At 54.7% G+C, this 12,979-nt stretch overlaps 4 protein-coding genes across 4 annotated transcripts; all 4 read left to right on the plus strand.

Annotated features, from left to right (window-relative positions):
• The first annotated feature begins 1,099 nt into the window (after window positions 1-1,099).
• Window positions 1,100-3,031, plus strand: BJX68DRAFT_231156 (putative MFS transporter). Its single transcript, XM_071039310.1, has 5 exons — window positions 1,100-1,363; window positions 1,424-1,714; window positions 1,759-1,956; window positions 2,017-2,460; window positions 2,538-3,031. The coding sequence occupies exons 1-5, from the start codon at window positions 1,149-1,151 to the stop codon at window positions 2,875-2,877; spliced, it is 1,488 nt and encodes a 495-aa protein (XP_070902197.1). The 5' UTR covers window positions 1,100-1,148; the 3' UTR covers window positions 2,878-3,031.
• A 1,261-nt stretch (window positions 3,032-4,292) lies between these two features.
• On the plus strand, window positions 4,293-6,264 carry BJX68DRAFT_264139 (major facilitator superfamily domain-containing protein; the record flags this gene model as incomplete). Its single annotated transcript, XM_071044899.1, has 5 exons — window positions 4,293-4,429; window positions 4,493-4,788; window positions 4,847-5,015; window positions 5,081-5,802; window positions 5,906-6,264. The coding sequence occupies 5 exons, from the start codon at window positions 4,293-4,295 to the stop codon at window positions 6,262-6,264; spliced, it is 1,683 nt and encodes a 560-aa protein (XP_070902198.1).
• An 840-nt stretch (window positions 6,265-7,104) lies between these two features.
• On the plus strand, window positions 7,105-8,878 carry BJX68DRAFT_264140 (major facilitator superfamily domain-containing protein; the record flags this gene model as incomplete). The annotated part of the gene is made up of 5 exons (XM_071044900.1): window positions 7,105-7,284; window positions 7,342-7,458; window positions 7,514-7,860; window positions 7,913-8,466; window positions 8,532-8,878. 5 exons carry the CDS (start codon window positions 7,105-7,107, stop codon window positions 8,876-8,878), a joined length of 1,545 nt encoding a protein of 514 aa, XP_070902199.1.
• Window positions 8,879-9,502: 624 nt separating this feature from the next.
• BJX68DRAFT_280049 (uncharacterized protein) lies at window positions 9,503-12,864 on the plus strand (the record flags this gene model as incomplete). Its single annotated transcript, XM_071048855.1, has 4 exons — window positions 9,503-11,406; window positions 11,439-11,820; window positions 11,875-12,406; window positions 12,562-12,864. 4 exons carry the CDS (start codon window positions 9,503-9,505, stop codon window positions 12,771-12,773), a joined length of 3,030 nt encoding a protein of 1,009 aa, XP_070902200.1. The 3' UTR covers window positions 12,774-12,864.
• Between the last annotated feature and the right edge of the window lie 115 nt (window positions 12,865-12,979).

The following is a 12,979-nucleotide window of genomic DNA, read 5'->3' on the forward strand; positions in this document are numbered from 1 at the left end:
ACTTTAAGCGCCAGTAGAAGCTCGGCGTATTGCTCAGTACCCGGTATGTGGGATAATGCAAAATGCGATGCCGACCTATCTCGAACGATAGAGGTCGATATGACACTGCAACACATATGACTATGCTCGGTAACCAATTTCCATTAGAACATACATGAAGCTCTCCTTGAGGCTTCATCCCGGCACAATGCAATCGTGAAAATAGTCCTCGTTGAGCCAGACAAGTAAGTATTGGTAACTAGTAGAGGCCTAGCTTGGCTCTCGTTCAGGAAATATAACCACTCCCAACGGTATATCTTTCATCTCCTCATCCTTGATGTCATAATGCTTGGAAGTTTCTGCAAAGTCGTGCGCTGAACGGCATTCGTCCCGGCTGCAGCCAACCGCTTGTTCGGACACCGGCCGATCTAAACACAACCAAGTTAAGATACCATGGGAAGAGATAACCCGAACTCCCAGCCTTATCGTCGGATACTTTCTGCGTCCCTTGGCATGGAGTTACTCCGACGTTGGCTTGGTGCCCCGACTCGGGCTGGCCTGGAGATGGCAAAGTTGGAGAAGGACGGGGAACCCCGGCTTCGGTAATCCGGTCGGCGTCTTTCTCCACCCTGTCATCTCATTGGTCAGTGTCCCCACCAAAGCTTTTGGTTAGTGGCATTTTTCCCTGGTCTGGACTAGCCTCTTAATCATGGTGCTGTGATTGCACAGCGGCAGGCTTAGGTGGATTTGACTCAGGCTGCGGTAACGCCCAGGAAAAACCCTTCCAAGGTCGTCGCAAGAGCGAGCTCAAATTCGCTCTCCAAATCGCAGAGGAAAACCCTCGCACCAGTCGCCTGATTCAGAGGCGCCATTCGGTGGGCATTCCCCCGAATCTCCCAGTAAACTCCACATTCCCCGCCTGGAGCCCCCAGAATCCTCCCCGGCCAGTCAATCAGATGGGGAGACCCTCCCAGCGGCTCGGACGTTCTCCGAGGCCAGGTTCTTTAGCTGTATTGCTGGTCAGAAGACCGGGAGACCCGCGTTGGAGACTAGAAGCTGCCTGGCCCTGAGTTTCGCTTAAAGACCGCTCCACGCTGCGGATGTCACCTTGAATTCTCACCTGCACATTATTCATCCCTTTCACAACAACCGTCACCGTGACCATCGCGATGGCCGAAGTCGACGAAAAGGCTGTCTCCAGCCATACCGATGCCGATGCGCAGCGACAAAAGGTGCAATTCGAGCACGATGAGCTGTACCAGGCGTACGCTGCGAAGAGCGAGGAATGGCACCGGGCGATGACCAAGAAGCTCATGCGCAAGGTCGATCTGCACCTGCTGCCGCTGCTTGTCCTCATGTACCTGCTTAATTTTCTGGACCGCAAGTGCGTTCTCCAATCTCGGGGCCTCTTATCAGCGGGCCGATGCTAATCAAATCCTCGCAGCAACCTCTCGCAAGCCCGTCTCGGCACCCTCGAACAAGATCTCGGAATGTCGGGGACGGACTTTAACCTCGCGACCAGTATCCTTTTCGTCGGATACCTCCTCATGCAGCTCCCTTCGAACCTCCTCCTCACGCGAGTCCGCCCGTCGCTGTTTCTCGGAATCGCCATGGGTATTTGGGGAGTTATTTCCGCCTGCCAGGCTGCCGCACACTCGTTCGCTGGGCTGGTCGTCGCTCGATTCTTCCTTGGATTCGTTGAGGCGCCTTTCTTCCCTGGTGCCGTTATGCTCATGTACGTCCGCCGATCCTCTGCTGGGATCCCGCTAATAGTCGCAGGTCGAGTTGGTACACGCGACAAGAACTTAGCTACCGCATCGCCTGGTTCTACGCCGGCAGCTCGCTCGCCAACGCCTTTGGCGGTCTCATCGGCGCCGGTGTCCTGGGTAACCTACACATGTCGCACGGCATCTCCGGATGGCGGTGGCTGTTTATCATCGAGGGCGTCATTACCGTTGCGCTCTCCATGCTTGTCCCGTAAGTACCCACCCTTTACTCTCCCCCACCATCCTCCGAGCAATCTTCTAACGAGTATAGAATCCTCCTCCCGAATTACCCCGCAACAACAGCCTGGCTCGAAGACGAAGAAAAAGCCTACGCCCAATGGCGCCTAATCAACGACGCCGGCGAAGCAGACGACACCTCGGCCTCGTCCATCAAGGAAGCACTGTACCTCGTCTTCACGGATAAACGCATCTACCTCTTCATCCTCCTCCAGCACCTCTCCCTCCTCTCGCAGACCTTCCAGTACTTCTTCCCCTCGATCGTCAGCACGCTCGAGTACAGCAACATCGAGACCCTCCTCATTACGGCGCCCGTCTGGATCGCGACGTTCCTCGTTTCGCTGGTTGTCACCTGGACCTCGGGCAAGACGAATGACCGCAGTATCCATATTATGTGTCTCATGACGGTTTCCATTGCCGGGTGTATTATCTGCACGGCATCGACGAATATCGGCGCGAGGTTTTTGGGGATGTTTATGTACGCCTCCCCGCATTTACTCCCCCTCCCTCTTCCTCTTTTTCTTAACTACAAACTAACGATTCCTCCCCGTACAGGATGCCAATGGGCGCCGTCTCCGCCTACCAAATAATAATAGCCTGGGTCGCAAACTCGTTCCCGCGCCCGCTCGTCAAACGCTCCGCCGCAATCGCCACCGCAAACATGATCGGCAACACGGCGAGTATCTACGGGTCGTACATGTGGCCGTCGTCGTCGGGCCCCCGGTATATCCCCGGTGGAAGTGCGACGGCGGCTGTTGCAGCGGGCGTTGCGGGGATGGCGTTTGTTATTCGGGTTGTGCATGGCAGGATGAATAAGAGGTTGGTCGAGAGGGAGAGTACGGTGGAGAGCGAGGAGGATCTCACGGCGCCGAGGGGGTTTAGGTATATTCTTTGATTTTGGCGGAAATTTGGATGGGGGTCAAGATGGGATGTATACCAGGTTATGATTATCTGGAGATTAGACGCCAGGAGCGTTGGCTATAAAGCTTGAGTTGCGCCGGGGCCCGAGTCTGGGCCCAACCAGCTGAATTACGAATTATGATAAACACGATTTCGATCACGGATCGAGTTCCCTAGGTGTCCATTTCGTGCAGGTAAACTTCACTTCATCCATGCCAGTAACATTACAAGCGAAAACAAGTAACTAATTCAAAGTGTCTCCAAGCCTCAGCAACTAATCCCTGCGTTAGATGAGATCTGCAAGGTGGCATTAACCGCTCAAAGTAAAATACCCTTCGCTGGCGGGCTGCTGAATCCGGATACCCGCGGCAGTGGCCAAAGATAGCTGAGCATCCTGTCTCATTTACCAAGCCTGATCTCGAAGGAGCTTGAGGAACTTCCATATCCTACCGTGCTCGTGCCCTTGTTCATGCTCAAGCTCAAGCTCATGTTCACGGAAGTCGTCGCAGTCGTATAATACTCCGCGCCGTTTTGTCGCTCAACGTAGATTTCCTCGCGGAGCTGCAGTGCCAAATGGCTTGATTATTGCACGAGGTCGAGCCTGGACTGGAATTTCGGACTCGGTACGTCCACCACGGCGACCAACTGCAAATCCCGTCGCGACTTCGCTGCTCTCCGCAAACCGGGAGAGCAAGATCTCCAATCGTTTGCAACAGCTGTGGATGTCTCGGAGACTAGGAGGTTTTCGTGCTGTGTCCGTGTCCGTGTCCTTGTCCTTGTTCCTTGCGGGGTACTGAGTACAGGCAGGTCAAACCATACCTCGAACAATTGGTGCACGGCACTCCACCTCACAACAGACCTTTCGCTGATGGCAGCCTTTATGCTGGTGGTGGGCTTTAACACTGCACAGGAGGGGCCCAGGTGGATCCTATTGGTGCACTCACACTCGTACATGGCGCCGGTGCTCTGACATGGTTGCAAGTGGCACCTGGATGTTAATCTAACTAAAATATGGCTCGATCCTTCGCGGGAACAATTTCAGTCTTGTCTGGAATCAAGGATCATGTAATAACCCACCAAAGCCGCCGCGTTAGACTGGAGGAAGACAAAGGGTTGATTCAGTTTGTTCGGCCTCGGCCGTCACAGTGTCTTGACCACCGAGGCGACGTGATGCACTGTTGTTACACCGCAGGGTAGAGCTTTTGGGGTAAGCTACGAGCAGCTAGGTTGGTCTGACCGACAGAGTCCCATGATCCGAAATGCCGAGTGGTGATTTGACTCTGTTGCAAGAGCCGCATTTATAAGTCCTCCTGGTGCAGTCAGCATTGTCCAACACTGGATGAGTTTTTGCTGCACATACCACACTTGATCTCGAGACCTCTTTTCGTACCAAAAGGCCTTTGAATCAGCATGACAATCGAGAAGGAGGGTCAGGACAACGTCGTTGCCCAAGGCACAGATTCAACTGGCCGTCTCACTCACGAAGCGCAGCCTGCATTCAAAGAGAGCACCGTACCTGCCGTGCGCTTCTGGATTCTCAGCGTTGGGTAAATTTCCCCAGCTATCAAACATTCACGACACACTGCTTACGTGTTTAAAATCCTGTCCAGTGTTTGTCTCGGCCTCTTCCTCTCCATAATCGACACCTCCATCGTCGCTACCAGCATCTACAGCATCGGCGTAGAGTTCCAAGACGTCCGTCGCGTAAACTGGGTGGCCCTAGCCTACACGCTCGCCTATCTCGGCTGCGCCGTGACTTTTGCTCGTGTTTCAGACGCGGTGGGCAGGCGGAACGCCTTTGTCGCCGCGTACATTGTATTCTTCGCCTTTTCCCTAGGATGTGGTTTTGCGCAGAGCCTGGACCAGCTCATCGCTTGCCGGACATTGCAGGGAATAGGCGGCTCTGGTAGGAAATAAATGGATTGTTCATTGTCCAAAGTTGCGGCCATGCTGATTGAGAACAGGCCTATACTCTCTTTCCATGATAATCCTGCCCGAGCTCTGTCCCGAGCATCTGCAGCAGTACATTGGCAGCATTATCGGACTAGTCGTCGCCGGGTCGGGGGCACTCGGCCCTGTTCTGGGAGGCATATTGACGCATTACGCGACGTGGAGATGGGTATTTTGGATAAAGTATGTCCCCGACCATGCCCTGGTTCCACATTCGTAGTCTTGGCATGTCATTGACGGTTTGATAGTGGGCCCATTGGTTTCGTCTCCCTGATCATATTCTTCCTCTCCTGGCCGAGAGCTGAACACCTCTCGTCAATGACAAGACGATCCTGGAGAGAATTCGACTACGTCGGCTCACTTATTATCATTGCCGCAGCTGTTTTAGTTGTCTTCTCCTTCCAGAATGCAGGGGAGTCTCGAGACGCGACGTGGGGCACCGCCGCCTTCATCGCTCCCCTAACCATCGGCCTCATTCTCTGGCTCGCCCTCATTGCCTGGGAATACCTAGCCATACATGCCCTCGAGGCCCGGCTCGCCCCAACCTTCCCCATCACACTCTTCCAAAACAGAGCATACACCGCTGCGGCGCTCTCAACGGTCTGCATCGGGTATCCCTACTTCATGCTCAACTACGCCTTCCCGCTCCGAGCGCAGATCATAGGTGACAAAAGCCCGCTCGTAGCGGGCGTCATGCTCCTCCCCATGCTGGGCGCCACGGCGGCGGGGAGTATCCTCGCGGGAGTTCTGAGCCGGACGAAGAATTACCTCCTCGAGACGATGCTCGTTGGCGCGTGTCTTATGACGCTTGGTGTGGGACTACTTACTATCGTGGATGATAGTGGCGATGATGATGCCGATGACGATGCCAAGGCGCTCGGGTTCATTGTCTTTGCCGGTCTTGGGTTCGGATTGCACGTCGCGGCTGCAACGATGATTACGGCGTTTGAGGTGCCGATTGTAGATTATGGTAGGTCGGATTTCAGTGGCCTTTCCTCTGACGTTCTCTCACGGACTTTGAATCTATCAAGATACTGAGTGCCTCCCGGGCTAACCATCAAACCCGAACAAAGCACCCGCACAGGGCATAATCGCCCAGCTCCGAATCCTTGGAGGAAGCCTGGGGATATCAGCCTCAACCATCTTTCTGAACGCCAAATCCCGCGAACACCTCACGGGGGTCCTAACGCCCGACGAACTGGATACACTCGGTCACAGCGATGGAGCGCCACTGTCATGGGAGAAGCGTCGTGCGGTTCACCGCGCCTTCTCGGAAGCCTTTCACAACGATATGGTTGCTGCGGTGGCGGTCTCGGGGGTTGCGGTCCTGGTGGTGCTTCTTGGCGCGTATCGGCGCGGTAAGAGGATGCGCGTGGAGGATCAGAAGATGGCGAGGGTAAGGGAGGAGATGGCGCGTAGATCGGGGCAGTAGGAAGCTTCGGGGTAATTCAGGATAAAGTCACCTTGACGTGGGTTAAGTAATGTCGGGCAGATGGGACGGCATCATCGAGCGGGCCAATGCACTACCCAGGGAAGTCAATTTTATCTGTTTCTGATCTGACTTGATCGTGGCACTGGCAGGATAAAGCTGAGACTCATTGAGGAGCTTCACTGCCTTGGCCCAGGGACCATTGCCATCAGGTGCCTGGATGTCAATGACAGCGTTGTGGGCGAACCTGATTTGAACATCCACTACGCTGCGTACACATGAGATGAAGTGAGGATCTTGAGAGGACAGACAGAGCTACCGGAATGCCCACTCCGCTCCATTCATGACCGTCAGCAGCCTCAAGTTCCCCAGGCGCAGGCCCGCCCCACGACCAGCCAAGCAATAAACAATCTTAGCACCAAATGTCGCGATTGCGATAAGCTCCCTCCTGCATCAATCCTGTCAGATTTCTCGCCCGAGACGACGTCGGAAGCTAGCTGCTAAGCTCCCACCGCCATGGCGTCGCACGCAGCGCCCCCATTCGTCACGTCATCGTCGCGCGCACGCCATCCCGTCGCTCGATTACTTGACTTCCCACCGCGGAGCCCGTTACTGGGTCCAAGGCGATCTAATCGCTTGCACCGTTGGAGGCGGTGATTGCGACATCGAGATGGCGCGCGGAGGTTTTTTTCTGCAGCAACTTGGTATGCTCCGAGTGGGTGGGGAGCCATGTGGTTGGCAGGGTTGGTTGCGAGTATAAAGCGGCGACCAGGTCGTTTCTTTCCCGGGGGATTGATCTGGAATCTGCCTTCGTATTGACGCTTTTCGGTTCTTTCGATCGCAATGGCCGACGAGACAAAAGCACCCGTTGAGGATGTGGCGAGGGCGCCTAGTACGTCGAGTGAAGAGGAGAAGAGGAGAGAGCTGCTCTCGTCGTTTACGCCTGAGGATGATAAACGGATTATGCGGAAGATCAATTATCGGTTTCTCTGGTTGATAAGTATCATGTACCTGATCAAGACTGTATGCCTGCCTGCTTATTTCGACCAACTCGCGGTATAGCTGACATTTGCCGTGTAGATTGACTATACCAATGCGGCGTCGGTCAAGGTTCTCCAGGTCGGCGAGGACCGAAACGTCTTGACAGAGTTGAACATGACAGCAAACGAGTACAACTGGGTCCAGTCGATCTACTTTGTGCGATATCTCCCGCCATAATTGCCTCGCCCCATACCATTACTAACAGAACCAGATCAGCTACATCGTCTTCGAAGTGCCCAGCAATCTCGTCCTAAAACGTCTTACCCCACGATTGTGGCAATCTCGAATCATGCTTACCTGGGGCATAGTTCTAGCATGCCACGCCGCCGTGCAAAACAAAGCCGGTCTCTACGCGCTGCGCTTCCTCCTCGGGCTCTGCGAGGCAGGCATGTTCCCCGGTATCGCGGCGCAGCTGTGCGGCTGGTATCGCAGCGATGAAATGGGTCTGCCGATTATGTGGATGTTTGGGTTCCAGAATACGTCGGGCATTGTGGGCTCGTTGTTGACGTACGGGATTTCGTATATGAATGGGGTAAGGGGGTTAAGTGCATGGAGATGGTACGCCCATTATTTGTTCTCTGCATGAGGAGCGACAGACTGACAGAAGTAGGGTCTACATCCTCGAAGGAATCTTCACAATCCTCTTCGCAGGCGTCGTCTACCTCGTCCTCCCCGACTGGCCCAAATCCGAACGCACGAAGAAGTGGCTCACAGAGCGCGAGCAGGAATACGTCGAGGCGCGACTCTCTGAAAACGCCCCCAAGACCGGTGACTCGAACTTTGACGTACGCGAAGTCATCGCCGCGCTCAAGGATCCCCGCACATACTCGTTCATGCTCTCGCAAATCCTTGTCAACTTTGCCGGATACGCACTTAGCTGGCAGCTGCCTACCATCACGACGAGTCTGGGCTTCGCGGGCCTGCCTCGGAACCAGTTGCTGAATATTGCGCCTGCCGCGGCGTCGGTGCTGGCCATTATCTTTGCGGGGTGGTTCCTGGGTCGTGGGTATATGACGCGGCCGGCGTTCATCATGTACCTCATCATGGGCCCGGCTCTCCTCTTCTTTATCCTGCTCGCGGTGCTGGATAACAAGGTTGGGATCTACATCGCCTGCGTGTTTGGAACCATGTTCTACGCCGTGTACTTTATCCCCTTCTGGGCTTGTGCGTCCCTCCCTCCCCTCCCTTCTACCTACCTCCGATCCCAATTGAATACTAACAATGTATAGGGCGAAGCTCCTCCCTAAAAGGCACAACCGGCGCAGCATTCACCCTCGCCTTTCAATCCTGCGTCGGGCAGGTCGGCGGCGTGATCGGTCCACAACTCTTCCAGTCGAAATTCGCATACAACGGGTACAAGACTCCCTTTTCGATCTGCGCGGCTGCCATCGGCGCCTCAATCCTTGCGAACGGGTGGACGTGGTGGTTGACTCGGAATGTCGAGTATGATGTCCTCCGCGTGCGGCGGCTAAGGCTGAAGGAGGAGAAGGAGGGGAGGATTTATGCCGGGGAGGATGTCAAGGTGTACGAGGAGAGAGTCTTTTATGACGCGGTTGGGAGGAGGAGGGACGCATAGTTCTTGTTCTTGTTGGGGAAGGAGCGATAGACCCATCGCCGCCTGGTTCGACGTCTTTCATCTGTCGTCGAATCTCCCCTCCACCATCCTTACGGTCATCAGCATCGATGTGCCGATAATTCAACTCATTCCTTGCTTCAAGCCTCTAGAGTTTCTCTCCAGTATTCGGTCGTTGGTTATCTTCCGCTGAATAAGACTGGCCTGAAAATGTTGCTGCCTGGAGCGAGAGGGTCTCTCTCTGCCCTGTGGAACCAACAATCTTGGGGACTTCGGACAACGTCCAGTGAATTGGCAAACAGACACAGCCCTATGAGCCTCTGCTTGCTACGCGGCCACGTTTCAAGGTTAGGCTGACCTGCTGCTCCAACGGATCGTACACGGCTCGAGGCTCTCAGCTGCCGAGTGCTAACTAGTGGTAGGGTCGAGCCCGCACGTCCTCGTGAAGAGGTCCCCACTTTGTTTAGCGGTAGCCTCAGATTCTGTTTTCTCCCCTTTCATGTGCAAATTGCCTTCAACGGCCCTTTTCTTCGATGGCCGAGCCACCTTGAGATATCATTTCGTTCCCCAACTCATACGCCTACCGATGCGGTATGCGGCTCGTCCGCCGAATCTGGCCAGCACCCGATGCTCCCAGGCAGGCAGCGCAACATCATCAAGCGCAGATACTGGCTGCCACCATCTCTACGCCCCCGGTACCTCATCTCAGTATCCATCATTCTGGTCTTGATGGCAATAGCTATCGAAATCCTCCGTCAGTACTCAATTCGCCATGATGGAGTTGTCCAGTACAAACGGAAAGCAGACCTTTCATCAGCAGCATGGCGAGCCTGCATCACTTCGCCTACTGCCTTTGCCTTGGGGGCAATGTTGCTGTGGGGGATCTGCGCCCAGGATGTCTTGCGTCTAGAACCATATTTCTGCTTAGCGAGCGAGCACGGTGCGCCTGCCAGTGTTCTTTTCATCAACTATCGACTCGACGTTGGGATTCTGGCTCCCATTCGTGCCGCGCGGAACAGGCATTACGTTGTGCTTTGCGTGTCGGTGATGTCGCTACTCATGCGCATTGCTCTACCATCTTTACTCTCTGGTCTAATCGTAACCACCCCGTTGACGATCCTGGAGAGGAGGAGTGGGAGTACTTGGCCGCATTTGGTGGACCTGGATATGCAGGACCGCTGGTATTCCACTGCAGTTGCAGGTGGGTTTCTGTACGGTATACCTGGTGGTAACAATTCTGGGGGTTCTTCCTCGTCAAGCTACGCCATTGCTCCAGTGAAAATTGCCATCGACGCGGACCTTTACATATCGGCACTGAGCCAAACTGTTTATTGGTCAAGTATGGCTTGTTCGAATGTGAGCTTGACAAGAACACTGCCCACCACAATCTCCAATCACAATTCGACTGCCAATCTCGTCTCATCTTTGTACCTCGCCAATGTCACAGTTCCAGTGGCAGGCGACTCGCACTGCCGGGTTACCATTGACCTAGATACCATAGTCCCAAACTCGGATGGGCGTTTCCAAGCCCGCCACTGGGAGCCGATGCAGCTCAGTTCAAATTTGTCCTCCGCATCCGCCTTTACCACGAGCAGCTGCCCTTCCTTGGGTCTTGTCGGTGTGATTGTGGACGCGGAGATTAAAGACGGGACATCCGCCCAATTGAATATAACCACTTTTGTGTGTGAGCCTGTCTATCAACGAGCGATGGCCAACGTCTCGTCTATATTGGACTCTACTGCGCCCAGCGTCGAAATATACTCTTCTACAGTCAGACCCTTGACTGGTCAGGAATTCAGCATGCACGGTCTACAGCTTCTAATGTCGTCTGCGCCCACCGCTGGTGCTGATCCATCGCTCAACACGATCACCAACCTGGCCAACCGAGCAAATCAGTCCCGCGTCACCCTCATTGGCGGTTCAGACATTTATCACCTCGAAGAATACCAGGGTCAACTCAACAATCTGTGGAATGCCGAATTCATTACCACGATCAACAAATTCATTGATCTCGCAGCTAGCGCATCTCAAGTCGACGCAGAACTAGTGGTAGGAGCGCTTGCTCTCACAGTAGTACCCAAGGCTGCCGCAATCGCCGAGACGATTCTGGTTCTCGCCTCTTTTGTCCTCCTGTTTCTGGCCTGCAGATATCACAGATCTCCCAGTCTTGTCTGTGAGGACCCAGGCTCTATTGCTGCACAGTGCGCGTTCATTGCCCGTCTGATTAGCCCTCAGACGCTCCAGGCGCTTTCCCAAACACCCTTTCACTCGGCAAAGACACGCGAACTCCGCCGGTGGGCCAGGCGGTTTTGGTGTGTCTGGGAAAAGGGACCAAGAGGTACCCAGCTCCGAATATCCGCGCGAGATGGGACTCCTCTAGCGGCGTGCGCACCGCCAACCTTGTCAGGCCGTAAAGACCCAATGCCGCATTTCCTGACGCTCCCATGGTTTGCCATCGAGTGTGTTCTACTTGTGGGCGCGATAGCCGCATTCGGTCTCGCATACAGATATACCGAATCCCACAACCTAGAGTCGCTCACCTCGAAAGGACTTGTGATAACAGTTTCTTCCTGATCTTCGGACCGACCTTGATTTCCTCGATCATAAGCTCGCTCTTTGATGCCATCCATCGCCAAGTCAGCGTCACGGATCCATGGATCCGATTACGCAAGGGCGCACTCTCCGCGGAGCAGCTGTCTGCTTCGAATCAGACCTTCCTCTCGGCCCTTGTTGCGGCCCTGCGATCGCCATCTTCCATCACCCCGGCCATTTCAGCCCTCTCTTTTATTTGTCTGCTCAACCTTGTCCTTATCCTGCTGTGCGGTGGACTATTTGAGCCGCAGCAAAAGAATTATGTTGCCGAAACACCCCTAGCGGCTGCGTACAATTCCTCCCACTTTGCAACCCCGCGACTGCAGGCTGATTTCCGGGGCTATGACTCTGCTGTACATGCCGTGGCGACGGATGCGTTGTACGAAGCCTGGACCACGATGGCCTAGTCGGCACTGCTACTCTCGACTGATGAGTCCGAAGAGTCAATAGGCGTTGTATATAGCGCTGCTACTAGGGGTATTGGTACGGAGCTCCAGTGTGTCGAGGTTCCCCATGACGGTCTATACACTGACGCTGTTCGTCGGACGATGAATTGGACTTATTCTCCCTTTGATGTTTCGGAGAGTCTGTCATGTAGCGTGGAGTTGGCGCTGGATAGCCATGATGCTAGCGAGAATAGATTATTGATCCAGTATGCATGGCCGGCCAGTGGAAGCTCCATGTGCCAACGACAAACATTTTTCATCGCCGCATCTTGGACAGATGACGCCGGTGCGTCCTTGGATGCGCAGAACCTCACAACTGTGCATTGTCAGCCAAAAATCGTCATTCAGGACTACAAGGTCCAATTTTCTCCTCGCGGTATTATTCAAGAGTCCGAGGCCGTTGCCGACAGTTCTGTCACCACTGGGGCCTTGTTCAACAATGCCTCCATGGCACTCGGTGATTTCAACCAGGGCCTAGGACAGTTTGTTCGGCGTATGGGCGCGCAGGAGCAGCACCACCAGCACTGCCTTACCAATCCTCCTTTCCAGGCCGCATCACCGGCGAGATATGAATGTCCTACGCCTTTGAACATTCTACACAAAACCCTCCAACGACACCACCCGACCCAAATACCCTAATCCAAGCAGCGCAGTCTCTCTACCAAGCAACCTTCAGCACCTACCTCACGCTCCGCAGGGACTACTTCCTCACCCCTCTACCGCCGGACACAGCGCCCTCCGTCAACGCAACAGCCACATACACCCCCTGGGGCCTAATGCCCTCGCGAAACTCCATGGCCCTCATCATCGCAATAATCTGCATCGACGTGCTCGCCCTCATCGCCGTTTTTGCCCTTTAACTATGGGCGCTATGACACGCCGCGGATTCCCACCACGCTAGGGTCCTTGATGCCGTGGGTTTCGGGGAGTGATGATATGCTACGGGATCTGGGGAAAGCGTATGGGGTGGGTCGGGAGGGGAGGGTTGCGGGTTCGCCGGGGAAGGACAGGGAGTATTGCCTTCGGCCGGGGGTGGATGTAGCTGGGAAGGGGGTGTGGGTGTTGG

This window comes from Aspergillus pseudodeflectus, assembly GCF_044049435.1.
Source record: "Aspergillus pseudodeflectus strain CBS 756.74 chromosome Unknown BJX68scaffold_9, whole genome shotgun sequence".
In the NCBI taxonomy this organism is placed as follows: domain Eukaryota; kingdom Fungi; phylum Ascomycota; class Eurotiomycetes; order Eurotiales; family Aspergillaceae; genus Aspergillus; species Aspergillus pseudodeflectus.